The sequence below is a fragment of the Trichosurus vulpecula genome, chromosome 5 (assembly GCF_011100635.1).
Source record: "Trichosurus vulpecula isolate mTriVul1 chromosome 5, mTriVul1.pri, whole genome shotgun sequence".
Classification (NCBI taxonomy): Eukaryota; Metazoa; Chordata; class Mammalia; order Diprotodontia; family Phalangeridae; genus Trichosurus; species Trichosurus vulpecula.
Genome location: NC_050577.1, coordinates 227,624,483 through 227,652,030, shown reverse-complemented (window position 1 = coordinate 227,652,030; position 27,548 = coordinate 227,624,483). Strand labels below are relative to the sequence as shown.

Sequence of the window (27,548 nt, the reverse complement as noted above, 5' to 3'; positions counted from 1 at the left end):
AATTAAATTGAATTGTAATCCATATAAAAATTTGACATATTTTAATAATATCCTACCACGTAAGGAAATTTCCATGAGTGTGCTTATGTGATTTCATTATAGGTGAAATCAGAGTCATCACCAGGAATTGTTGCTCCAAGCACAAAGTTACTTGAGCAAGGTGGTACAGCTTTGTTGGGAAGGACAGGCAAGTTGCATAGAGTCCAACTATAGATGCTGTTGTGCTGGGAAAGGGAGTGGATCATTCCCACATAGTATTTCAATGGAATTTTGTAGTTAATTTACTAATTTAAAGAATTTTCATATTATACTTTATGGGAACTGGGTTTTCTCTTGCTAGCTGAAAATTCTTCAATGTAATTGAATCACATTTACCAGGTAATTCAAGTCATTTAAAACTATAAGCAATTAAACAAGCATGGAAAGACAATAGAAATGGAGATAGTGATGGAGAATAAAGAGGGAGCTGGAGATGAGAGAGGGAAGGGAATACAAAGGACATAGGAGAAAAAGGAGAGGGGGGAGAGAGAGAGAAAGAGAGAGAAAGAGAGAGAGAGAGAGAGAGAGAGAGAGAGAGAGAGAGAGAGAGAGAGAGGAGAGGAAAGGAAGTACTCAGTGCCTTAAATATATAGTGATACAAATGTATCACTATACATGTATATATAATGTATATACATGCGTATAAGCACATACATGTGAGTATGTATGCATACCCATATGAGACATTGAGTACTCATTGCAGATACTGATATATGTTTAAGGCCATTTTAAAATAATCTCTCTGATTTCTTCACTTTAATTGATTAGTCCAACAGTGAAGTTAATAGTCCATTGGTTCTATAATGACTATGGGGTCACTCAGCTATTGAAAATGTATGTAATTGTATCATTAGTTTAAAATCATTTTATAGTCTCAATGAGGACATTGTTATAATTTGCATACAGGAAAAAAGCATAATCAAAATATATTCCTTCCGTGGCCAATATGTTCCCCTAATGCAATTCATTAAACATCCTTTAAACACCTACTGTGTGCTAAGCCTTAGAGGAGATAATGTCAGTCCTTGCCTTCACAAAGTTGCTTTGGGGCACATTAAGAACGCACAGATAACTCTAAGAGAATAAGGAGTGTTATTAGTATTATGAGAGTTGAAAGGTGTTTCATTTGTAACAAGCCTATAGACATTTCCTTACTAAGTTACTTTCGTCATCACTGACAATGAAACCACCACATTGGAACTCTCTCTTCTCAAGAGCTGATGTACTACATGAAGGAGTAGAAATAGCACTAAAAGTGACAGTTTGTAAGAGAACTTGGATCAGACTAAGTTTATATAGGAAAAATTTATGTCGGAGGTGTCATGATTTTTAGAGAGTTCAGGAGTCAATTTTAACATATAACTAAAGTACAGGAAGGTACCTAACAACCTAAAGGAAAAAAAGTCAAAGATAGTATTACTATAAAAAAATTAAAGTTGAGAAGGCATAAAAAATTATCAACCCACTATGATTATCTCTATAAAATAACAACAATGACAATAGCTAATGTGTATTAATGCTTCACATATTATTTAATTTGATCCTTACATACCCTCAGTGAGGAATAAGTGATTATCATTCCCTTTTTATGGATGAGGAAACTGAGGCTGAGAAAGTTTAAGTGACTTGAGGAGGGTTATATAAATAGCAAGTGTCAAAGGCAGGATGTGAATTGAATTTCTTTACTCTAAAAGTCTGACACTTTTCCCACTATGACATCTAGCTTCTAAGTTTTATTAGAATCATCTACACTCATGTTAAGGGGGTCCTGGACAAAAATATCAAAAGAGAATGGTAAGGTTTTTGCAAATGATGTGTCATAGTAGTCAAAAGGAACACAGAGAATGCCAGATAGCACTGTTTTTCTTATTTGATGATTTTCCCTTGGACTACATTTGATTTGATCAATTAAACTGTTGTTCATAGAGCTGATTTATTGGTGCATATAACCTAGATGAACCCTTTGTATAGAAAATGACCTGGGCCAAAAATTGAATGCTTATTTGCTCTCTCAAATGAGTAACATGAATAATTTCTTCCTCCACAGTTATAGAATACAAGTCATACCTGTCTATTCATGATGTATAAGTCTTGTTTGTGTCCTTCCATACATTCTCCATGGAAGATCTGATCTACTCAAAATAATAGATACCTTTCTCCATATCTTTTAATATTTTGTGACTGCCAGTGAAAACTTCAGGCTGCTCATCTGTTACCCCTTCTTCTGGACGTATACCTGGGTCATGATTTGTCCCAATCATGTCATTGATATTATCTTTTATGCCATGTCTCACGTATAATATGTCATTATATATATAGATTTTTTCATGTATCCATATGTGTATGTACACTCACAGCAAATAAAAGCTTAATAAGAAATAAGACTTAGGACTTACTTTTTACTTCAGTGATGATAAAAAATGGTAAATAAATAAATAAATTTTCAAAATTTTATATTTCTAAGGATTGTATATTCATTCATTTCATCAGCATGAACAGCCTCAACTGCAGTACATACCACATCTCTTCTGTAACCTAGAAGAGAGCTTTTGAGAATTATATCCAAAACACTTATCATCCAAAGCCAACCAAAATGACATAACCAGTAAGTGTCTGAGAAAGAATTAGAACTGATGGCTGACTTACTACCACAACTCTACCCAGTGCTTTATATAACTTCTCAATTTGATTTATTTCACCAGAAAGTGGTACAATGGCTCCTCTGTTTTGGAAGTGATGCTAGAAGTAGTGCTCAAATTGGAGGAAAGAGATTTGTACTTCATTTTCTCTTGTTCCATATATTCAACTACCAAGTCTTGTTGATCCTACCTCCATAACGTGGAGTACCTAAAATCCTAAATTAGTCTTAAGTTTAAATAGTTTAACACTGCATTATGACTTTTGGAATACATGCATACATACATATATATATATATATATGTATATATATGTGTGTGTGTGTATATATATATGTATATATATATATATATATATATATATATATATATATATATCACATCTGCCCCTTTTCTCCATTCTTCTGACTCCTACCTTTATTCAATCCTTTCTCATCTCTCACCAGGACTATTGTAACAGATCCTGATTTTTGGGTCGTCTTCCCCTCTCCAATCCATCTTCCAAACAATTGCCGAATTGATATTCCTAAAACACACATCTGACATCATTTCCCTGTTCAAGAAGTTCCGATGACTCCCTATTGCTCTTAGGATGAAATAAAAATTCTTGTTGGAATCCAAACCCTTTCATAACCTGGCTCCAGCTTGGCTTTCCAAGCTTATTGAACATCACCTCTCTTCAAATCTCTATGTCCCAGCCAATCAAACCCATTTGATGCATCCAACATTTCATCTTTTGTCTTTTTTACTTTTGCATATGATTCCCACTAGTCTCAAAATTCATGTCCTATTCACCTCTGCCCAATATAATTCCTTGGTTTCTCTAATACTCAGTTAAAGTTCAGAAAAGCTCTATCCCAGTCCCTTCAGTGACTTCCTCCTAGACTCCACAGAAATAACCTAGTAAATATTTTGGACTTACTCACATGTATTTTCATTACCCCCATCTCAATAGAATGTAAGCTCTTTGAGGGCAGGCATTCTTCTACATATTCAAGAGCCTAGTACAATGTCTATTATATAGAAACCACATAAGAAATACTTGTCAAATGACTGAAGCCCATAATTACATCTTAAAAGGACTAATTCATGTTTATTTTCAGAGCCTGTCTTACGAATAATACAAGCATGGTGTCAGTAATTCACTTCTCCCTCAGCCATATATACATAGTATCTCCCTTCACCTGCTTGCTGATGCCTGAAATCCCTTTAACAAAGGACAAAACCTTTCATTCCACAATTGTAGATAAAAGGCTTAAAATGCAAATCCATTTGGATTTGCAAAAGAAACTATCACCCTTTACATAATATATAAAAAGCCTAGGATAACAGCTAACATATTTATCAAATCATCATGAACTGTCTCTCATAGTGAAGCATTTTTTGTTCCTTTAGAAGAATACAGAGATTATTATTCTTAGTCTTAAATTTTTTTTTAATTCTGTGTTCTTCTAACTTATCCTCACTATTCAAGACCTTTATTAGTCTTTTATAGTTGACAATACATAACACTTTGTGGTTTACAAATTGCGTTTCATACATTATATTATTTTTGGCTCACACAGAACCATTGAGGTAAGCATTATAATAAGTACTATCATCCTCACTTGAAAGGAGAAAACAGAAATCATCAGGAAGGTTAAATGGACTTGGTAAAGGTCACACAATTAGCAAGTGGCAGGGTTGAGATTCTGAGATTATATGCAAATACAAGTAAATTACATTATTTGTAAAGGCAGCATAGCATAGGAGAAAGAGTAGTAGCTTTGGAGGAAGGAGAACTAGTTTGAATCTTAACCTCTCAGCCTCAGTTTCTTCATCTGCAAAATGGGATAATAATGTGTGTACTATTTAGCCTACTATTTTGTTTCTGATAAATTAATACATGTAAGCTATTATGAATTTTTACAGTTACTTTTTCTTTCAATTTCTCATTCTTATGGAGGAGAGACGTGGAGAGGGAGACTATTTTCACACAAAAAAAGTAAAGAGGGGCTTTGGTGGGGTTTTGTTGTTGTTTTGTTGTTGTTTTCTGTCAACCTTGTTGAATATTAACCCTGATGATTATTTGGACAGCTCCATGATCAGAGGAACTGTGCCAGGTTATGTATTTCCATTTGGACATCTCCTCCTGGAATGGTCTTTTCTGTCAAACACCTGTGAATAGTTCACCAGACTGCATATTTTAATCAAAACATGTTTATAACATTCTAAAAAATTTTGACTACCTAGATATTCTTCAGCAAGTATTTCTTTCTTTAACCTTCTTTTCAAATTTGTTAGCATTTTTAGCATCATGAAAGATGTGTATACATGAAAACGATGTCATAGAAAGGTCACACTACTGTCCAGAAGATTCTGGGGGAAAAAAAGAAAAATAAAAAATGGAAAAAAAAATAATCTTCTCCCAGGGAAAGAAGAGTTTGGGGGGACCTGAAGTATCCAGATTGACTATCCAGATGGCACCTGCCAGAATTTTGCCATGTCTTGCATTGCATGAATTTCCATCCCATTTAATTAGATAATGTTGATTTAACTCATCTTAATACTAATAGAAAGACAACTGGGGCACATGCTAAATAATCTAGATTTTAATTTAACTGCTGTTGCTGTGTGACTTTCTTAAGAGTTTCAGACCTTATAACTTGAAGATTAGAACTCAGCTTTGTCCTATATTTATATACTTTATTCACTGACATAGTCCAGCCTGACTCTTAAGAGATGATTACTAGCACATAGACTTGAAGATAAAAGTGTATAAGGCACTTAAAAGTGATTTCATCAATATTTAGTACTCCCAGTGGGGAAAATATCTTCACCAATTCAGAGTGACGCTAGCTAGCGTTGCAGTTTATAATCCTAGGAAATACCCAGGGGCACTGAGAGGTTGTGACTTACCCAGGGGTACATAACTAGTAAGTGTCAGAAATACATATTGAACCTGGGTCCTCTTTACTCTGAGGCCAACTCCATCCATTCCATACATACATACATACATAAACACACATATGTACACACACATGTATGTATATGTGTACATGTACGTGTATGTTTGTGTACATGTATGTGTACGTGTGTGCACGTTTGTGTACATATACACAAAGACATATACATATGCATATACATATACATACATTCTGTATGCATCAGCATGTATATGTACATATGTTTGTGTATATATGCGCAGAGACACACATATTTTATGTGTATGTGTATGTGTATGTTGCCAGCAGGTATAATGTTCCTTATTTTGTATCAGATGGTATTGTAATTTAAGTAATGTATAATGAATTGATTTGCATACAAATGTACTCAAAGAAGCTATGATCCTATCAGCATGAAAGAAGTGGCATGACAAAATAAGACACTGCAGTCAAGCTCAAGAAAATAGGTGTCCAACTGCCCAGGGATGCTCCCATGCCTAATTTTATGGTGTTTTTTTTAACTCCCATGTTTACACTGCAAAGTTTCTATGTAGCACTGTTGTGTTTTTTTTTTTGTACATTGAGAATACTTGAAAGTCTACTATTCATTAAATATCCATATTTTCTCCTATAGATAATATTTGATTTTTCTGGTCAACTTTTTTCCTTGGTTTTAAACCTATATACTTTGTCATCTGTAATATTGCATTTTAAGATCTCCAGAACCTTATATTGGTGACTTCTGAGTCTTGTCTTAACCTGACTGTGACTCCTTTGTACTTGGATTTCTTCCTGCCTGCTTGAAATATTTTTCTTTGATATAGCAAAGCTCCTGATTTAGGCTGTAATGCTTCTGGGATTTTTCATTTTGGGGCTGTCTTCAGATAATGACCAATGGATTTTCTTCATTTTCACTTTGCCCTCTGTTTCTGAGATCTGTACATTTTTTTCTATGATTTCTCAAAATTTGCCATATAGGCTCTTTTTATAGGTTATGATTTTCATTAGTCTAATTATTCTAAAATTATATTTCTTCAATCTGTTTTCCAGGTAAGTTGTTTTTGCTGTGAGATACCTTATATTCTCTTCTATTTCCCTTCAGTATTTTGTATTATTATTATTATTATGGTCTCATGGAGTCGTTACCTTGAACTTGGATCATTCTAATTTTCAGGGACTTTATTGATGAGGTAATATTTTGTACTTCTCATGACAAACTCTTGATTCCATTTCCAATTCTTTCTCCCATATGTCTCATTTATTTTAAACATTTTCCCCTCTAATCACTCTCACTTCAGTTGTAATAACAATTTTTTTTGTTGTTATCAACAACTTGATCTTTTCCATGACCTCTACTTGTACTTTTACCCAAGCAATGGTTTTCCTTGAGACTTTGAGTATAGATGTTATGGAGTCATTCTCTTCTTGTGGGTTTATATCTTAAGCAACCCCTATGAAAATAGTAGATCTTTATAGCAGCATTAATTTGTGTTTGCTCATTCTTCTAATATGCTTCCTAGTTTCAGACTTCATATTAGTGACAGTTCTGTGCATGACTGGAGAAAAAATTTAGAATTGTCCAGCTAGTACTTTATTGGGGTATTGATTGTATGTTATTTCAAGATTTCAGATACAACTCAGGCTGGGGATCTACAAGCTCCCAAGGTGGTCTGATCTATGGCAACAGCTAATTTCTACTGTATTGTTTTGAGGTCTACAAGTTCCTGACTTGGGTTTGAATTTAAGAAACATGCATGTGGCCTTACTTCAGTTTGAGTCCAGTAGATTGTTGCTTCATTCAGCCACTATAGCCAACTGACAACCTCCACTGGCTCAGATTGAATGCACAGCAGTTTGCTATTTGGTCTATAATTTCTTCCCAAGTTACTTCACTTTACACTTTAGACTGGACTGGAGCCTAGACTTGATGATTTCCTCTGAGATTCAGAGACACATAACAGCTGTTTTCTTCTAAATTTTCTCCTCACCTCAGTGCAAATTTTTGGAAACATGACCATTGCTAACTCTGGAACACCATCTCTAGGCAGATCCATTCCTCTGCCCTACATCTATGACCCAGAACTAGGTAGCGAGGAACAGATTTGCCATTTGACAGTTATTTGTGCTCCCTGTATAAATTTATTAACCTCTTCGCTTTCTTTGGGACCTCTTTTGCCCTGAGGTACAGACTTTCTCTGATATTGACAGTTTCTGGCTGTACCATATTCCTAGTACCTCCAGAACTCTGTTTTCTGATGCTGACCTAGGCTGGAAAACAAATGACACTGTGATTTTTGATTGTATTCCAGATAAGGAGTCAGTTTGGTGAATTTTCTAGATCTTTGTGGAGAAATTGGGGTGGAGAGCCTAGCTTTAGTTCCCTTCCCTTTCTTTTCACTCCCTCCCCTTTCCTTCCTCCATCTTGGCTCTGTTCACCTAATAGATTCACCTTAGAAAATGAAAGAGCAAAGTGAAATGGAAGGCAAAGGGGAAAGATTATCACTAAGAGAAGTGACTAGGGAAATCTTAATGGAGAAAGAAACATTTGAATAGGGCTTTAAGGATGAGTAGCCTTTCAGCAGGAGAAAAGCAAAGTAAAATTTTCCAGAATCAATACAAACTTGCATGAGCAAAGACATAAAGTTTGGGAAGTGCAAGATGTGTTTAAAAGTAACAGCATTAATATGATAGAAGTCTGGCTAGTTAGAAGATAGCACAATAGTAAAATTCAATGGTTCAATTTCCTGCCATAGAAAGTATAGCTTAGGTTAATATTTTGTTTGAAGTGTGTCATACTTCACTAGAATTATGATCTGGTTGATTTATATACTGATTCTAAGTGTTTGGATAAGATATCATTTGTATTTTCTCCTGTATTCTTCTCCTTGTCTTTCCATAAATCCTCCATATAGTATATATTCAATTAAGTCTTTCTTCAGATCTTTAACAGATCACAGTGTAGTACTTGGTCTACCATCTTTCACTACCTACACCATTTACTTTTCAACTACTACTACTACTAGTAGTAGTAGAAGCAGTAGAAGGAGGAGGAGGAGGAGGAGGAGGAGGAGGAGGAGGAGAAGAAGAAGAAGAAGAAGAAGAAGAAGAAGAAGAAGAAGAAGAAGAAGAAGAAGAAGAAGAAGAAGAAGAAGAAGAAGAAGAAGAAGAAGAAGAAGAAGAAGAAGAAGAAGAAGTAATAGTAGTCATGGTGGTGGTAGTGATGGTAATGGTGATGGTGATGGTGATGGTGATGGTGATGGTGATGGTAATGGTGATGGTGATGGTGATGGGATGGTGATGGTGATGGTGGTGGTGGTATAGAGATTAAGAATAAATTCTAAAAATGATTTCAATAAATCTTTAAAATGGAAACACAATTATCTAACACAATTTCAAAAGAGTAATTTTATGTATCTGCACAGTAGATCATAGAACAATACATTTTAAAAAGAATAATACCAGAGTAACAATTTTTCCTCAGACTGTATCTACGTGGATCCTCAAAATGACTAGAAGGAGGTCATCATCATCATCATCATCATTATCATCACCACTACCATCATCATCATCACCACCACCCTTCAGAAAGACCTTTGCAATAATCAGAAATTACTATTCTTGGCAATAAGCCAAGCCTTAAAAAGGTACATAAAAAGGGATTGTTGAATTCGACTAAAATGATTCACCTCTGGATGAAGCTTTTGAATTGAAAAAATACTTAAAATTATAACCCAAAACACCCTCCATGGGTAAAAGCTACACGAGTTCAGCTAACATAATGTCTACAAAGAAGCCACAAACAAAAGAATGGGTCATGGAGATATATTTATGGAAAAGGAGTTAAGGATGAAAGGAGAAAAACAATTACCTACTGAATTCTAAGCAATATTTTACCTAGTGGCTAGAATTACATATCATAAACTCAATATCTTTCATGGTATAGTGAGTGATGTTGTGAATAGAGTGCTGTGCCTGAGAAATATCTAAGTTCGGGTCCAGACTTAGACACTGTATGACTCTGAGCAAGTGATTTAAGCTGTCTATACATCAGTTTCCTCAAAAGTCAAATAGAAATAATAATAGTGCTTATCCTTCAGGGTTGTTGTGAGGATCAAATGTTTGTTAAGGAAGAAAAAGGCAAAAAAAATCAATGACACATAGCAGGCACTACATAAATGGTTATTCCCTTCCCTTCATAGTGAAAATAAAAACCTCAAAGTATACTTGAGAATTCAATAAATAAACTCAACCAGAACCAGGCCAATATAACAGACCAAATTTTTGCCCATAATTGCCCAGTTAAAACACTGATATAGAAACATTAAAGAATAACCTTTTTAATAGATGCCACGAATAAAAAGGAGTGAATTTTTGTTAATGAAAAAAATTACTAAGTATTTAGTTTGCACAAAGAACTGTGCTGGTTACTGAGGACACATATTCATTGTCTCCAAAATTTACGTAATGAAAAGCTGTAAAAATATAGAGACAGAACAAGATGTTAAAATCAGGTGGGAAAAGGATCAGGTGCATGTTATTAACATCATCCTGTCTGCTGATGGAATTGTATAATGGGTGCTTTAAGTGAACCTGCAAGAGATGACCTTATATCCTACTACTTTTATTCATCTACAAAAGGCAGTTTGTTTTTATTCACCTATGCAGCAGTGCATAGAATGTTACATATAAAAGAATGACAATAAGGTAGCAACTTGTTCCAGGACCATTTCTATCTTAACTCCAACAAACAAGATGAGAAGAAGGAGCTAATAGCTGAAATTATTAATGTCATATGTTGCATAATATATGATGTTATATAACATATAATATTATGACAACTGCCATTTATATAACTCTTACGGTTTTCAAATTACTTTATACGTGCTATTTTTCAATAGCTTCAATTTTAGGGATTTTGCTTCCAAATCAAGTTTGCTTTTTATAAAATCTAGCTCCATGTGGGTTTCATTCCTCTAATGTACTTTACATGTTTCCAGTCAGTGAATATATGTACATCATGCAACCAACCCCCAAATCTTGCCTTCTTCATCAACTGTCAAAATTGAGAGATCATCCTCAGTGAAACCAAGGGACTCATTGTCCTCAGGCAGCGATCATATTGGCTGCCTTGACTAGAGTACAAAGCCATGCACTTTTGGCCCAGATTTCGTTGATCCACCTCCTTTCCTGCCTTTGGCAATAGTAGCAACTGTGATTATTATAACTACCCTAAGGTGATAAAAATGTATCTTTTCCTTCTGAAGGAAAGTAGTCAAAGATAGGAAGGTTCAGGGATCATAACATTTATAATACTCCCAGATAGATACAAGATAGCCAGAAAACAAACTTCCTCTGATCCTGTCTTCCCTCTATAATAGCAAAAGGCATTATATACTGCATCAGTGGCTGTTGAGAATTGGTCATACCCCTCCACCTTCAGCCCTGCAGTAATTCAATTCATACTTAAAAGATGAAAATCGGGGTCTTCTCTAATGTTTTCCCCCCTTCAGCATTACCAATTGTCATGTTGGTCTTCTTTTTTTGATTCTTTCTTTTTCCTCAGTCCACTATAGATCAATAGGAAATCAATTCACAAAAACATTTTCCCAGAATGACATTTATTTGGTAACAAAATTCTTCCAGACAAAAATGAATATATGTGTATATGTGTGTGTATATGTGTATGTATATGTATATATATATATGTATATATACATATGTGTGTATGTGTATATATGTGTGTATGTGTATATGTGTGTGTGTGTGTGTGTGCATAATTACACAGATACACATACACACCATAGTACCTTAGAGTGAGGTTCTCCAATTGATCTAGAAAGGTAAAAGATTCAGAAGGGGTTACAAACGAACACAACATTTTTTTTACTATATTGTTACAATTAACATACTCCTTAAAAACAAACTACAAGTAATAGAAGTTCATGACTTCATATATGGTCTTATTTTATCTTTGTATATGGAAATGATTCTGTCTATTGATTACTAAGTTTGATTAAAAAAGAAACATAAAAAAATTAAAATAAGATGTCTTTTGAACTCATTGGTACAACCATGAGTGTCAGCCCCCATTATTTTTTGCTTCACTAGGGGTTAAGTTGAACATGACTTTTTAAGGAAATTTGGGGGCCTCATGTGCACAATTGGTCTACATCCTCAGACAGTCTGCCATTCAGCAGCACAAACATTTTTCCCATTGTACTGTATATACTCAATTTTAATGATGCTCTGTGGGGGCCGAGTGCCAATTGTGAGGGTTTGCTTTTCATTCCCCTTTCATTTTCACTGGTCCTTTGCTTTCTTTGCAAGAATTTAAACTGGATGCTTTGTTTGACTTGTATTTTTGGAAGGAGCTGACCTCCCTTTAAAATTTTACATAAAAGGAAAGCAGACCATCATGTACATTCTGATTAATAGGTTCTATCCCTGCAGAGAACTGAAGAATGGTGATTGTGTAGAGGAGTTGGAGGCTCTAGTGTTTCTAAACTCCTTATTTCTATAACAGGAAAAAAGCGTAATGTAGTGACTAGAGAGAGGACCTTAGAGTCAAGAAGATCTATGCTCATGTTCTGCCACTGGCACATATTTATTTTGTGACCCTAGGCAGTTCACCTACCTCTGAGAGTCCCAGACAAATCTCTAAGGCCCTAAGGTGAAGATCATATTCTAAACTATGTGAGTAAGAGTTTCCTGAATTTTCGATTTGTGAATAAAATCACAATTCAAATGTTCCCTCACAAAAAATTGTGTAAAACATAGAGGAAAGAGGGAAGGAAGGAGGGAAGGAAGGAAGGAGGGAAGGAAGAAAGGAGGGAAGGAAGGAAGGAAGGAAGGAAGAGAGGGAGGGAGAGAAGGAGGAAGAAGTAAAGGAGGAAGAGAGAAGGGGAGGGAGAAAGGGTGGGAAGGAGAAAGGAATTGTTTTTATTATGTGCTAAAATAAATAATGTGACAAACAAACTTTGTTTGGACTGACCAGTTGTGGTATATGGAAAACAATTATTCCCTATCAACTCCCAATTCTCAAAAGGAGTTTATTATTTATTCAAGTGAGTCACATCTGGAGAAATGTTACCATCTGTTAGCAACTCTTCAACTTAATGCTTTGAACTTTGCCATCAAGCAGTGGTATTAAACCACTTGAAAAATCTCATAAACAGACATAACAATTCCCATTTAAGTTCTGTTTTTAATTAGATTTACTAAGCCTTGGCTCTGATTAACTGTGGGTAATGTTTAAATGTGATCTGTTGACTCCAAAATGTGTTAGTGAAAGAGCAAAGAAATCACTCTCAATAAAAGGGCAAAGAATGATGAGAAAGACAAGGGTTCTTGATAGCTGTGCCAAGGAGAAAAAGACAAAGGAAGCTGAAGAAATAATATGGTACAGCAAATTTTCATAAAAGGATGTATTTTTAAAAAATATTTAAGTTTTACTCTAATGATAAATACATTTTTCCATCTATAGTGTGGTATGAAAAAGGTGCTTGATTTGGAGTTAAAGACCTGAATTCAAATTCTGACTATTGTTTACTGTGTGACTTTGGACAAATCACTTAACTTAATCACTTCCCTGAACCCCACTTTCTTCATATGTAAAATGAGGATGTTGTCCTGGATGTTGTAAAGGCAATCACTGCATGGGAAGATTTTCCCTGCCCATTTGAGTGGGCTTCAGGGGTGGGGCTCTCAGGGTCCTGGGGGGAGTGGCTAGGACTGGAGCCAATGGAAGCCTGTGGTGGGAGGAGCTTGCTGAAGGGTTGGAGGAGAGCTAAGAGGCAATTGGGGAGGCAGTTTGTGAGAGCAGTTAAGAGCTGAAAGAGAGAGGAAGCAGTCCTCTGGAACACAGCTTGGAGATTGCAGTGGAAGTGGCAGCAACAGCAGCAGGTGCTACAAAAAGGCAGGACTGACCCTCGTGGAGACCGGAGAGGGCTGAGCAGGGGCTTGAGGCCAGTGAGTGGTCTTCTTGCTGGAGGGCCCTGGCATTGGGGAGGGAGGCACCAGTATGGCTTGGCTTGCTGCCATAATGTTTTTCTTTGGCCTCCTGGTCACTATTACGAGATGGGCATAATGGTCTTGGAAGGTTCTTGCCAGGATGTCGAACTGGGGACACTGGTCTGTGGGTCTGCTACTTTTGAGTTTCAATAAATGCTTTAACTCCTCTGCCTTCTACTTAGAGAAATCCTTATATCCTGCGATTCTGGACCATTCAGGTATATTCATGGCTATCTTTGAAGTCATGAATTCTGCCTTAATGATATAGATGCCCACTGAAAACCATTCCAGCTCTCAGTATATTGTGCTAAGGCTAGGGATTTGACAAAATAAATATTTGTTTCTAATTCACCTTCCTAGAAAATCCCTTTTGATGGGAGGTCATGGGTTCTTTGACATGCTTTATCTACTGGAAAAATTTGTTGTAAGGTCTTCTTTCTTGTAATATTCTCTGCTCCAGCCCAGGTCCCATGCTCCTGCCAAAATAACCTCTCTAATGCATGGATCTAATAATATCACTGCCCTGATCAAGCCCCTTCAGTCACTCTTGTGGCCCATAAGATAAAATGCAAGCTTCTTAACCTGGCATTTAAGGTCCTCAATAATTTTACCCAGACTGCCTTCCTAACCTTATTTAATCCTACTCCACCTCATGAGCTATCATCATTCTAGACTTGTGTTTCTCAAATTTTTTTTTTTGTTTTAAAGACCTTTTCCCACTCAAAAAAAATATTTTAGTACTCCCTCAAAGAGCTTTGGCTTATGTGGTTTCCACCAAATAATATTTATCATATTAAAAATTAAACAATATTTATATTATTATCAAAATAGTTTTGACCTCACAGACCCCCTTAAGGGGTATTGGGAACCTTCAGGTGTACTTGAACCATACTTTGAAAACCATTGTTCTAGGTAAACTCAGTCTCATTCTTCCCTCTTCCAACTCTGCATCTATAAAGGTTTTTCCTATACATGAAAATAGACATTTGTCTTTTAAAATCTCACTCTTCTATTTTGAGTTGATGTCAGTGTGAAGGGTCCTCATAAGAACCAGATCTCCCAAAAATACTTGACTAAAGTTCTAAAAATTCACCAAAAGGAAGAATAATTAAGGGGGGAAAAGATAAAGTTCTTTCCAGAGAAAGAACTGATAAATAATATTATGAATAAAATAGTTTTTTACACACACACACACACACACACACACATATAAAAATATATATACACATATGTCAGTGTCTAAGGTAACCACCTCTAGGATTGGGGAGAGGGAAGAAAAAAATTACGTGATAACTCCATTGTATATTTAAAAGGAATTGCAAGTTGTACATAACCAATTTGTAATTTCATGAGCAATTATATATTTTTATTCTCCTAAGTTATGGAAATGCTTGTTTTATTTCATAAATTGAAAGTAAAATAAATTAAAAAAAAACTTTTCCCAATAACAAAAAGAAACAATCCTTCTATTCGGACTCAAGACTGAAAAAGAAGATAGCCAGAAGCCTGTGTGCATTCTGAGAGGGGCAGGGCATGAAAAGAGGAAGCCAGTACCAGGAGCTAGGGGCTAAAGCCAAAATGATGTCAGCTCTGGCCTGTTGGAGCATCACAGGGAAGAGTCAGCACACTGGCTCACTCCAAAGGGAAACAGGGTTAAGCAGTATACACTCACCCAAGACCTTTTAATAGACTACAACCTAGTACTCCAGTAGCCCTCATTGGAGCCATAGCTATCATGATATTAGATAAGTAAGGGAATGGTTAGAATCAACATGTTAAAAGGGATAAGCAGGGAAACTACATTAAGAAAAAGTGTCCTATATAATTAAATAATGATGCTATTTAATATATATGTATCAAATAGTAAAGCATCTAAATATTTAAAGGAAATATTTGTCTAAATATGAGAAGTAGATAACAAGAATATAATTGATGACTTCAATGTAGAAATGGATGAAGCTAGTAAAAAATATTAAAAAGGGAAAAAGGTAAGAATCTGAATAGAATTTCAAAGAATTTAAATATTATAGGTATCATGCGGTTGGTGAATATGATTAGGATAAAATATAGACATTAATGTTTTACTATCAATTTCTCCTTACAATTTGGTTAGCTTTACTTTTAAGAATTTGGGCAATAGGGAATTTGGTAGGAATGCCTTTAATATTGTCTTTCTTTCCTGTGGTTTCCTTTTTTAAAAATGTTATTTATTTTTAGCATTTAAAAAAAGATTTAAGTTTCAAATTCTCTCCCTCTCTCTCTCCAACTCACCCGACCTCTAAGAAGGCAAGTAATATGATATCAATTATACATGCAAAATCATGCAAAACATATTTCCATATTAGCCACATCATGCCAAAAAAAGCAAAAAAAAATAAGTGAGAAACATATTTTAATTTGCACTCCTAGTTCATCAGTTCTTTCTCTGAAGGTGCATAATATGTTTCATCATGAGTTCTTTGGAGTTTTCTTGGATCATTTCATATTTCATCATTATGATACTGGTGTTACTGTGTACAACGATCAACTGGTTTTGCTGACTTCAGTTTGCATCAGTTCATAGAAATTTCTCCAAATTTTCATGAAGCATCTTAATCATTATTTCTTATAGAACAGGGCTGTCCAAAACACAGGCCATGCACCCACATGTGGCCCGCCCCTGTCCACTACAAGCACAGATATAGACACAAATACTTTAGTGAAAGCATTTGTATCAATTTCCATGCCCTTAATAAACACAGGTGGGCTGCATAAAATCTCACTGCAGGCCACAATTTGGACAGCCCTGTTATAGAAAAATAATATACCATCACAATCATATTCCATAACTTGTTTACCCATTCTTCAATTAATGGACATCCCCTTAATTTTAAATTCTTGCCACCACAGAAATAATTGCTATAAATAGTTTTGTACATATAAGTCCTTTTCCTTTTTATTTGATCTATTTGGAGTACTGACCTAGTGGCGTTGCTGGGTCAGAAGATATTCACAGTTTTATAGCTCTTTACCCATAGTTCCAAATTGTTCTCTAGAATGATTGGACCAGTTGACACCTCCACCAACATTCCATTAGTGCACATATTCTCCCTCACTCTTCCAATAATTTGTTCCAGTAGGTAGGAGGTGGTTCCACAGAGTTGTTTTAATTTACATTTTCCAATTAATGTGATCTGGAACATTTTTTTTCATATGGCTATAGATAGCTTTGATTTTTTCATCTGAAAGTTGCCTGTTCATGTCCCTTGACAATTTACCAATTGGGAAATGGCTTTTGGTGTTTTTTTTTTTATTAATTTGACACAGTTTCTTATATATTTGTGAAAAGGGGCCTTAAAGAAAATTACTGTTTTTTAATATTACTTGATTGTCTATGGTACCTTTCATCAACATGTAGCTTTTGATATCATCTGTTTTCATTAGATCTGTTTTTCCTTTTGCTTTGTTTGAGATAATGAGTGCTACCTCTACCTTCTTTACTTCAGTTGAACTATGCTGGATTCTGATTCATCTTTTTTTTGTTATTTTAATTCTGTGTGTATGTCTTTCTGTTTCAAAAGTGTTTCCTGTAAACAACATATTATTGGATTTGTTTCTAATTCCTTCTGCTATATGCTTCCTTTTTATTAATGAGCTAATCCCATTCACGTTCACAGTTAGGATTACTAACTGTATTTCACTCCATCCTATTCTCTTCTCTTTATCCTTCTCTCTCCCTTTATGAGATGATCTTCCCTGCCCATTTGAATAGGCTCAAGGTGGGACCCCAGCCAGGTGGGGCCAACTAAGGGAGATCTGATTAGATCTTTGCTCCCAAGTTTGCCCCAAATCCCTAATTTCGAGGTGCTAAGCCAATTGTGGCGTGAGGCCCCCAGGGTCCTAAGGGGAGGTGCTAAGACCAAAGCCAATCATAGGAGCTGAAGTTCTGGTCGCTCAGATGATATTTGATGATGTCTGAAATTGTACAAAAAGAGAGAACACAGCTTAGAGATTGAGACATGGTGAAGGCAAGAAAAGCTGCAGCGGCGGCAGCAACAGCAGCAGCAACAGCGGCAGCCGAAGCAGAAGTTGAAGCAGAAGGAGCTGAAGCAGTAGGCACTACTGAAAGTAGGACTGACACTTGTGCAGACCAGAGAAAGCTGAGCAAGGACTTGAGGCCAGTGGGTAATCTTCTTACCAGAGGGTGGAAGCACCAATATGGTTTGATTTAATATCATAATGTTTTTCTGTAACCTCCTGGTTACTCTTGTGAGGTGGACTTATTGGGCCTGGAAGCTTTTGAACAGGATATGGAATTGGGGACACTGATTTATTGGTCTGCTACTTTGGAGCTTGAATAAATGCTTTAACTCTTCTGCTTTCTACTTAGAGAATTCCTTATATCCTGCAGTTCTGAACCATTCAGGCATATGTATGATTTTCTTTGAAATCATGAATTCTGCCTTCATGCTATAGTCTCCCACCCCTCCATAAAAGTCTGTTTTACTTCTGACCACTGTCTCCCTTAATCTGCCTTCCCTTTTATCATCCTTCCATTCCCCATTTCTCTTATCCCCTTGCTCTCCTATTAACCTTTTGGGTAAGACACATTTCTATACCCGGCTGAGTATGTGTGTGTGTGTTCTTCCCTTTTTGAATTTATTCCAATGAAACTGAGGTTCAGGCATTGCCTGCCACACTCTCCATTTTCCCCCTCCTATAAAAGCTCTTTCTTGTGTGCCTCTTACATGTGACAAAATTTTCTCCATTCTACTTCTTCCTTACCCCTTCTCCCAGTGCATCACTCTTTCTCACAACTTCATTTTCTTAGATCACTCCAACATAATAGATACCTATCCATGCCCTCTGTCTATGTAGAATGTTTTTAACTGTTCAAATAATGATAAAGTTCTTAAGAATAATATTTATTAGCTTTCCATTTGGAATGTAAGCAGTTTAAACTCATTGAGGCTGTTATGATATCTTTTTCATATTTACTTCTTCATGCTTCTCTTGAGCCTTATATTTGAATGTAAAATTTTCTATTCCTCTGGTCTTTTCATCAAGAATGAATGAAAGTAGTAGAAATAGGAGGCAGAGCCAAGATGGTGGCAGGGAAGCAGGGACTTGCTTAAGCTCACCCCCAAATCCCTACAAACACGTGTAAAAAATGGCTCTAAAAAATTCTAGAGTTCTGGCTCTCTCACTTCCTTCTCGAGTCCCGGAGCCGCTCCTGCCGCCGCAGCCCCCAGCGCCCCCAGCGCGGGCAGGGAGGGAGGGAGAGGACCAGGTTGAAACATTGGCTGCCACTGTGAGGGCTCTGGCTGGAACAGGCAAGGAAGGCCACAGCTGCACCCGCTGCAGCCGCCACAATGCAGAGCATCAAGTGTGTGGTGGTGGGCAACAGGGCAGTGGGCAAGACGTGCCTTCTCATCTGCTATACTACCAATGCCTTCCCTAAGGAGTACATCCCAACTGTGTTCGACAACTACAGCGCCCAAAGCACTGTGGATGGGCGCACAGTCAATCTGAACCTGTGGGACACAGCAGGCCAGGAAGAATATGACCGGTTACGCACCTTGTCCTATCCCCAGACCAACGTCTTTGTCATCTGCTTCACCATTGCCAGCCCACCTTCCTTTGAGAATGTGCAGCACAAGTGGTACCCAGAGGTTTGTCACCACTGCCCTGATGTGCCCATCCTGCTTGGGGGCACCAAGAAGGACCTGCCAGCCCAGCCAGATGCTGTAAGGCGGCTGAAGGAGCAGGGCCAGGCAGCCATCACGCCCCAGCAGAGTGTAGCCCTGAGCAAGCAAATCCATGCCGTTTGCTACCTCAAGTGCTCTGCACTGCAGCAGGATGGCGTCAAAGAAGTGTTTGCTGAGGCTGTCTGGGCCGTGCTCAATCCAACACCACTCAAGCGAGGCCGCTCCTGTTTCCTCTTGTGACTCCCCAACCTTGGGAGGGGACAGTCCCCCCTCCCCATCCCTGCTGGCCCTGTCCTGGGGCTTGTCATCTGTTTGTCCATCTTCCTGAGCCCCCTTTCCTCCTCCCACCTCAGCCAGATGTGCCTTGACCCCCTTCTCCCCTCTAGGTCTGATTGGTTCCTCTTTCTCCCTCCAGCCATGTGCCCCCCAACCAGTGCCCATGCCATCCCCATCAGAGGCAGGGAGAGAGGGATAGGGGCAATATTCCTGGCCCCCTTTCTCCTGGCAGTCTTTACATCAATTCAGTGAACATTTATTTACCAACCTCCTGCTATGTGCAGGGCCCTGTTCAGATGCTGGGAAGTCAGAGATGAAAAATGACATAGTCCCTGATCTTCTGAAGCTTACAGTTCACTGTCCTGTTCCTGGCACTCAGAGCTGAAGAAGTCCTGTTGTGGCAGGAGGCCTGTTTGTAGGGAGGGCCTTTTCCAGCTCTCCCACCCCATCAGTTTTCAATGAGCTTCCTTGGGCTGACCCTCGGGGGTCTTTCTGAGCTTCCCTAGGTCTAGGGCACTGGAGACCCATCCCACCCTCTGCCCATCCCTGCTCCAGCCTGGCTACCATGCTCAGGACACACCCCACCTCTCTTGCCAGGACAGGAGCACAGGATCCTGAGAAGAAAGGGAGCCAGCCAGCACCTGCCCACCTGAGGAAGGGGCAAGGAGAGCCAGCTGCCTCCCAATCCCCCATTTACAAACCCACCAACAGACTTTGCCCGTATGCTCGGGGGGTTTGGAAGGGATGAGAGGACTTGTCCTATCCCACCAGCCCCCTCAACCCTCTCCCTGTGTGCATTAATAAAATCTCCTTGTGTTCAAAAAAAAATTCTAGAGTTGCAGAACACATGAAATAGCAGAGGGAGACAGATCTCCAGCCCAGGAGGACCTGGATGGTTGCCAGGAAGGGTCTATCACATGGTGCTGAGAGCAGAGGGCAGCCCAGCATGGGTCATGCAGGGACAGACCAGAGCTGGAGTCAGCCAGCCAGAAGAGGCCTTGGGGCCATGAAACAGTGAGCTGTGGCAGATACCAGACTTCTCAACCCACAATCGCCAAATAGCAGGTAGGGGCGAAACTGCAGGATCGAGTTCAGAGCAGTCTGACTGCCAGCTCTGGGGGAGGAGAAGATCATGGAGCAGTGGCCTAGCAGGAGCAGGAAGCTCCTGAGGCTGCCTCCAGAGTGCCAGCATCAGTAGCTCCCTGAGTCCCTGGCTCACTAGGTGGGAGGAATCTAGCAGCAGATCTGAGCGGGAATGCAAGAAGTGCTTTGTGGGCACAAAGGCAGATTCTTTTGCTGTGCCCTGCTTGGATCTGAATTGCGATCCTGGTTGGCAGTTCTTGGGGGAGGAGGAGCACTGCTGTGACAGAGCCTGGGGTGACAGTGGAGGATAAGTGGCTCTGAAAACAGCAGGGCTTGTACCCTAAAGCTTGGGACAGAGTACTCTCTACTCTACATATAGTCATACCCCCACATAAAGCTCAAGGGTCAAGTAGTTGGCTGGGAACATAAACAGGCAGCGAAAATGGACTCAGATTAAGACTCTGACTCCAATTCAAACTCTAGATTCCTTTTTTTGGTGAAAAAGAAGATCAAATCATACAGCCAAAAGAATTAGCCAAATGGAAAAGGAGGTTCAAAAGACTGCTGAAGAATATACCACCTTAAAAATTAGATTGGAGCAAGTAGAAGCTAGTGACTTTATGAGAAATCAAGATATTATAAAACAGAACCAAAGGAATGGAAAAAATGGAAGACAATGTGAAATATCTCATTGGAAAAACCACTGACCTGGAGAATAGATCTAGGAGAGATAATTTAAAAAGCATTGGACTCCCTGAAAGCCATAATAGAAAAAAGAGCCTAGATGTCATCTTTCAAGAAATTATCAAGGAGACCTGCCCTGATATTCTGGAACCAGAGGGTAAAACAGAAATTGAAAGAATCCACAAATTGCCTCTTGAAAAAAGATCCCAAAAAGAAAATTCCTAGGAATATTGTCACCAAATTCCAGAGCTCCCAGATCAAGGAGAAAATACTGCAAGCAGCCAGAAAGAAACAATTTGAATATTGTGGAAATACAATCAGGATAACACAAGGTGTAGCAGCTTCTACATTAAGGATCAAAAGGCTTGGAATATGATATCCCAGAGGTCAAAGGAGCTAGGACTGAGGCCAAGAATCACCTACCCAGCAGAACTGAGTAAAATGCTCCAAGGCAAAATATGGATTTTCAATAAAATAAAGGACTTTCAAGCTTTCTCCATGAAAAGACCAGAGCTGAATAGAAAATTTGACTTTCAAATACAAGAATCAAGAGAAGCATGAAAAGGTAAACAAGAAAGAGAATTCATATGGGACTTACTAAAGTTGAACTGTTATGTTTACATTCCTTCGTGGAAAGACAATGTGTATAATTCAAGAGACATTTCCCAGTATTAGGGGAGCTGAATGGAATATAGACAGACAGCACAGGATGAGTTGAATATGAAGGGATGATACCTAAAAGAAAAAAATAGATTTGAGGGATGAGAGAGGAATATATTGAGAGAGGGAGAAAGGGAGAGATAGAATGGGGAAAATTATTTCACATAAAAGTGGCAAGAAGCAGTTCTGTTGGAAGGGAACAGGGGGCAGGTGAGGGGAAATGGGCGAATCTTTCATCGGGTTCAACTTGAGAAGGGAATAGCATACACACTCAATTGGGTATCTTACTCCACAGGAAAGCAAGTGAAAGGGGATAAAAAGGGGGGATGATAGAAGGGAGGGCAGATAGGGGAAGGAGGTAATCAAAAACAAACACATTTGAAAGGGGACAGGTCAAGGGAGAAAATTGAATGAAGGGGTACAGGATAGGATGGAGAGAAATATAGTTAGCCTTTCACAATGTGAGCATTGTGGATGTGTTTTGCATAATGATACATGTGTGAGTGGGAAGAGAAGAGGCGAGAGTTTGGAACTCAAAGTTTGAAAAGCAGATGCTTAAAATAATTAATTTTTTGTATGCAGCTGGGAGACAAGATGCATAAGGAATGGGGCATGGAGATCTATCCTGCTCTACAGGAAAGTAGGGGGAAAGGGGATGGGGGAGTGGGGTGAAGGAGGGGAGGGATGACTGGGGAATGAAGCAATCAGAATGTATGCCATCTTGGAATGGGGGGGGAGTGTGGAAATGGGGAGAAAATTTGTGGCTCAGAATCTTGTGGAAATCAATGTTGAAAACTAAAATATTAAATAAAATATATACAGAGGAAAAAAAGAAAGAGTGAAAGTCCTCTATTTCATTAAATATCCATTTTCCTCTGTGGGAATACACTCAGTTTTGATGGATGGACTACTCTTGGTTGTAATTTTAGCTTTTTTGCCTTCTGGAATATCATATTTCAAGCTCTTGACCCACTTAACCTGGAAGATGCTATATATTATATAGTTCTGGTTGCAGCTCCATGATATTTGAATTGTTTCTTTCTAGCTGCTTGCAATATCTTCTGCTTCACCTGGAATTTGGTTATAACATTCTTGGGAACTTTTATTTGGGAATTTCTTTCAGGAGGTAAATGGTGGAGAATGTCAATTTCTATTTTGCCCTCTCAATCTAAACTATCAAGATAGTTTTCCTTGAAATATGATGTTTAGGCTCTTTTTAAAGATCACAGCTTTCAGGTATTCCAGTGATTTTTAATCTGTCCCTCTTTGATCTCCACATCAGTTTCTTTTTTACCTGATGAAATATTTCACATTTTCATCTACTTTTTTCATTCTTTTGAGTTTGTCTTAATGTTTTTTTATATCTTATGAAGTCATTAGTTTACAGTTGCCAGATTCTAATTTTAAGGCATTATTTTCTTCACTGAGTTTCTGTACCTCTTTTTCCATTTAGCCAGTTCTGGTTTTTAAGGAGTTCTTTTCTTCAGTGGAGTTTTGGGCCTCTTTGTTTTTTATCATTCATTTCTTTCCCAAATTCCTCTCCCACTTCTCTCTCTCCCCCCTCCCTCTCCCCCCCCCTCTCTCTCTCTCATTTTTAAATATGTCCAGAAATTCTTCTTTGGCTTGTGTTCAATTAACATTTTTGTTTCAGAGTTTGGTTGTAGCTTTTTTCACAGTTGTCTTTTAAGTTTGTGTCTTGTTCTCCCCTGCCACCTTATGAGCTTTTATGGTCAATTTCTTTTTTGTTGTTATTGTTTGCTGATTTTCTAGCCTATTTATTGACATTTAACTTTATATTAAAGTTTGGCTCTACTCACCTGGAATTGGGGAGATACTGTGCCAAACTTGAGTCTTTTTTGTGCTGCTCTCCAGAGCTGATTCTGGGGTCTGCAAATTTTTGGTTCTTCCAAAGTGATGTGATCCAGGGAGAGGTATAATCGCTGTTCACTTGGTGTAATGGCAAGCAAAGTGGGACTTTTTGTTTTGCTCTTTTTTCTTTTGGAGTTCTAGTGCTTTTCAGCACTCAGGCAATCAAGTCCTTTGATTGAGTCTTGCCTTTGTTTCAATCAAGAGTCTTTGATTGAATCAGGAGTCTTTGATGACCTACTTAAGTCACAAGAAAACCTAGGTCACATGAGTTTGAGTTACATGGTTGTGATGCCCTCTGACCCCAAAGAACTGTATACGTGTTCTGAGGTCAGCATTTTGCTTTGAGGCTCACTCATTGAAAGACTGTTTGTGTGATTTGGCCAGACAAGACTCTGGGTAGCCATTAAGGAGACCCTGGCTTTGAAAACCCAGATGTTGTTTTTTTTTCCCCCTCTGGTAACTATGTATGTGATATCTTGGTCAGACAGCTAGAAATCCTGTCTGCTGATTTGTGTTATTTGCTCTGTTTATATAATTTCTGCTTGTAATTTCTGTTTGTGTTTTCTCTGAAGTTCAGGGTGCTTACATTTGTCTTTGAACCAAGTGAATGATATATGTATGTTTAAAGTGAGATTGTAAACTGCTTAAAGTTGATTTCCTTAGAAAAGCAGGTCAAAAAACCTGTGCTAGCAGCCATTCTATGTGCTGGTGTTATCAGCTTTACACCCCCACAGCAGCTGCTAGCAGCATGGTTGTTACACTTGGTCTGTGCTCTTGTCTTTACCCAGGAACTATCCCTCCTTGCCTGAAGCCACAATTGCTAGTATTCCTCTTGGCCTTGGAAATTTGACCAAGTTTCTTGCTATCCAGGAGCAGCAAGTTCTAGTGCTCCTCTCTGCCTTGGAACTATGAGCAAGAACTGCTATCTCTGGGCCAAAAGTTCTCTGAGCTGCTGCTACTGCTATCTCTGTCAGGGCTACCTCCAAGGTGCACTGCTGGAGATTCCACCATTTGCATTCTCAACCGTGTTCTCTTTATACATAATGTAGTTTTTCTGCTTACTATATTGAAAATAAGATTTTTTTTATTGTGGCCTAGTCCGAAATTAAGGTGGTAACTAATGTTATTTTGAAGTGGTCTGAAGAATAATAGATTTTTTTGAACCTTTCATTTTCTTATCATGTCTTATGTGTTTCTTTTATGCATCAAATTTCTCCCTTCTTTCCTTTTTTATTCTTTTTTTGCCTATTCCATCCTTTTATTTTTGTTGGAAAATTTAATACATTTAACTCATTAAATTTAGGCTTATACCATATACAAATTTACTTGCACAAAGTAAGAAAATTGAGTTGATTAAAATACAATAAGCCTTTCAATGTCTTACCTTCTAAAAATTGCAATGTAAAATATACCCTCCATTTGTCAAAATCAATCATTTTACACAAATTGACTTTGAGCTTCAGAAGATTTTTAACACATTTTTAAATTTTTCATCAAGAAATTACTTTTATCACACTAGACATGAAGTATAACTTGGACAGTTGTCTTTTCCTAAGTCTAGCAATGATTATAGCCTATAGGTTTTCAAAGGGGTTAAAAAAAGATAAGTCACCAGACCATTAAAGCATATTTATCCCCATCTCTTGAATACATTGCCTAACATTTTGTGCTATGTGACATGATGCAACTTTGGGTTTTAGTATGCTGGGTTTTTTTGAGATTTGATGCTGTTCCAGAAATTTTTTGCTACACAGCATATCAGAATTGTCAGAATCCATCTGACCACTATTAGGGAAAAGTTTTCAATCCCATTTAAAGTAAAAACTCCCTCAATTTTTTTGGATGGACTGGATGGATCTGATAAAGATATCCCAATTTCACAGGATCAACATAACTTCTAACAATGATTTTGTTAAAGCCTTGAATAAAAAAAAATGTGTTTCATCAGTAAAAAGACAGTTTGTAAGGAAGGTTGTATAATTGGAGGTTCCTATGTTCTTATTTTTTAAAAGAATCCCTTAAAAAGCTTTAAAAATAGTTTCATTCAATTACCATTGGCAGTGATAATGAAATGAAAATTAAAATCAACTTCCTAAATAGTAGAGTTTACCAATTAAAGTTTTAGTAGTAAGAAAAATCCTGAAATTATAATTTCCTCCAGAGAATGGAAAAATACATCTCTAACTCCACTTAGTACTGAGTAGAAATATCTATATAACCAAAGCAATTGTGCAATGCATTACTTACTTGCTGGTTAGAGGATCCAGCATTCACAGGCCATGTTTCTTAGATTATTTTTCCCCATTTATATAATCTTAAATTCAATCAATACAAACAAATGCAGAGATAAAAAATTATCTAGAAAAGCACCTGAATGACAGTCAACCAAAAGCTAATTTTAAGTCTGGATTTAAAGGTATTAAACTTCAAACTGTACTCAAACTTTTGAAACAAACTGCAGATTTTGGTTTAGGAACCTGGAAGATAAACAAATAAAGAAGTAGAGATAACTGGGAACTTTTCTGCATGTGTAAGTGTAGGCAAAAAAAAAAAAAACTATACTGAGTTTGAGGACTTTGAAAAGTCTTATTTACAAAATATAAAGCATCTGTAAATGCCACACCATAACATCTCCATTTTTACATATTCCAATTGTGCAAATCTTCTGGAAGGGATAAACTGTGGAATAAGCTCTTGAGCTTGTCTCAGAGGGCCAAAATTTGGCAGATGAACTTCCATTTGGAAAAGTAATGCATCTTGGGAAAAGGCATATAATCTATAGTTATGATTTTGATTGAGTTTGTACTGATTTATCAGCACAAACCAAGAATGAGACAGAGGAGATGATAGACTGCTGACAGTAGATAACAAAGTAATATGCTAGTGTGGCATTAAAAGAAACACGAAAAATCTAAAAATATACTGATGGATCAGCTCTAAAGATTGCCCACTCAATTGCTCATTATAATCTGAATGACAGGAAGTCTTCATCTATGTGGTTTCTCCTGTGTGGATACATAACCCAAAATTCTTAGTGTGATTGTAGCTCTCATTAAGCAAACTGTGAAGGGTTCCAGGTTTTTTTGTAATCATCAAAACATCATATCCAAACAGTAACATCCAGAACACCTTGAGTGGGACTCTCCACCAGATTTCCTCCTTGACAACAGAAGATACCTTTATTGAATGTTGCCTACTTGGATACCATGCTAGTAAGGAATAATGAGTCATCAAACAAGCCTATGTCTATTGTTACACACAAAAAACACACACACATGTGTATCTGTGTCTGTGTACATTCTCACAAAATAAAATGCAATTTTGATACAATCTTAGGAGACATATTATTGAAGAAGAGTACCAAAGGCAGTGTTTCACTCTACTAAGTCAAATACCAAATGAAAGCATGAAAAATTATTATGGCAGCTCTGTGAAAGGTAAATCAGAGGGGAGATGAGTGAAGGCAGGAAGGCCCTGGAGGGAAATTGTAACCATAGTCCAATCATGGCAATAAAGAGAAGTAGTCATAAATGAAAGATTTTATTGAATAGGAACTAGTAACTGGTTGAATATAAGAAAGTCGCTTTATTACAGATTGAAATATAGCTGGAATTAGAAGCCACTAAGCAAATATCCCTATTTTAAACATGAGGAGACTTTTGGCCTAAGAAATTGTGATG

General features: G+C 37.6%; 1 protein-coding gene across 1 annotated transcript; it reads left to right on the top strand.

The window, feature by feature from the left end:
- Positions 1-18,960: 18,960 nt before the first annotated feature.
- Positions 18,961-19,536, top strand: LOC118851561 (rho-related GTP-binding protein RhoG-like). Its single transcript, XM_036761048.1, has one exon. The coding sequence runs from the start codon at positions 18,961-18,963 to the stop codon at positions 19,534-19,536; it is 576 nt and encodes a 191-aa protein (XP_036616943.1).
- Positions 19,537-27,548: the final 8,012 nt, after the last annotated feature.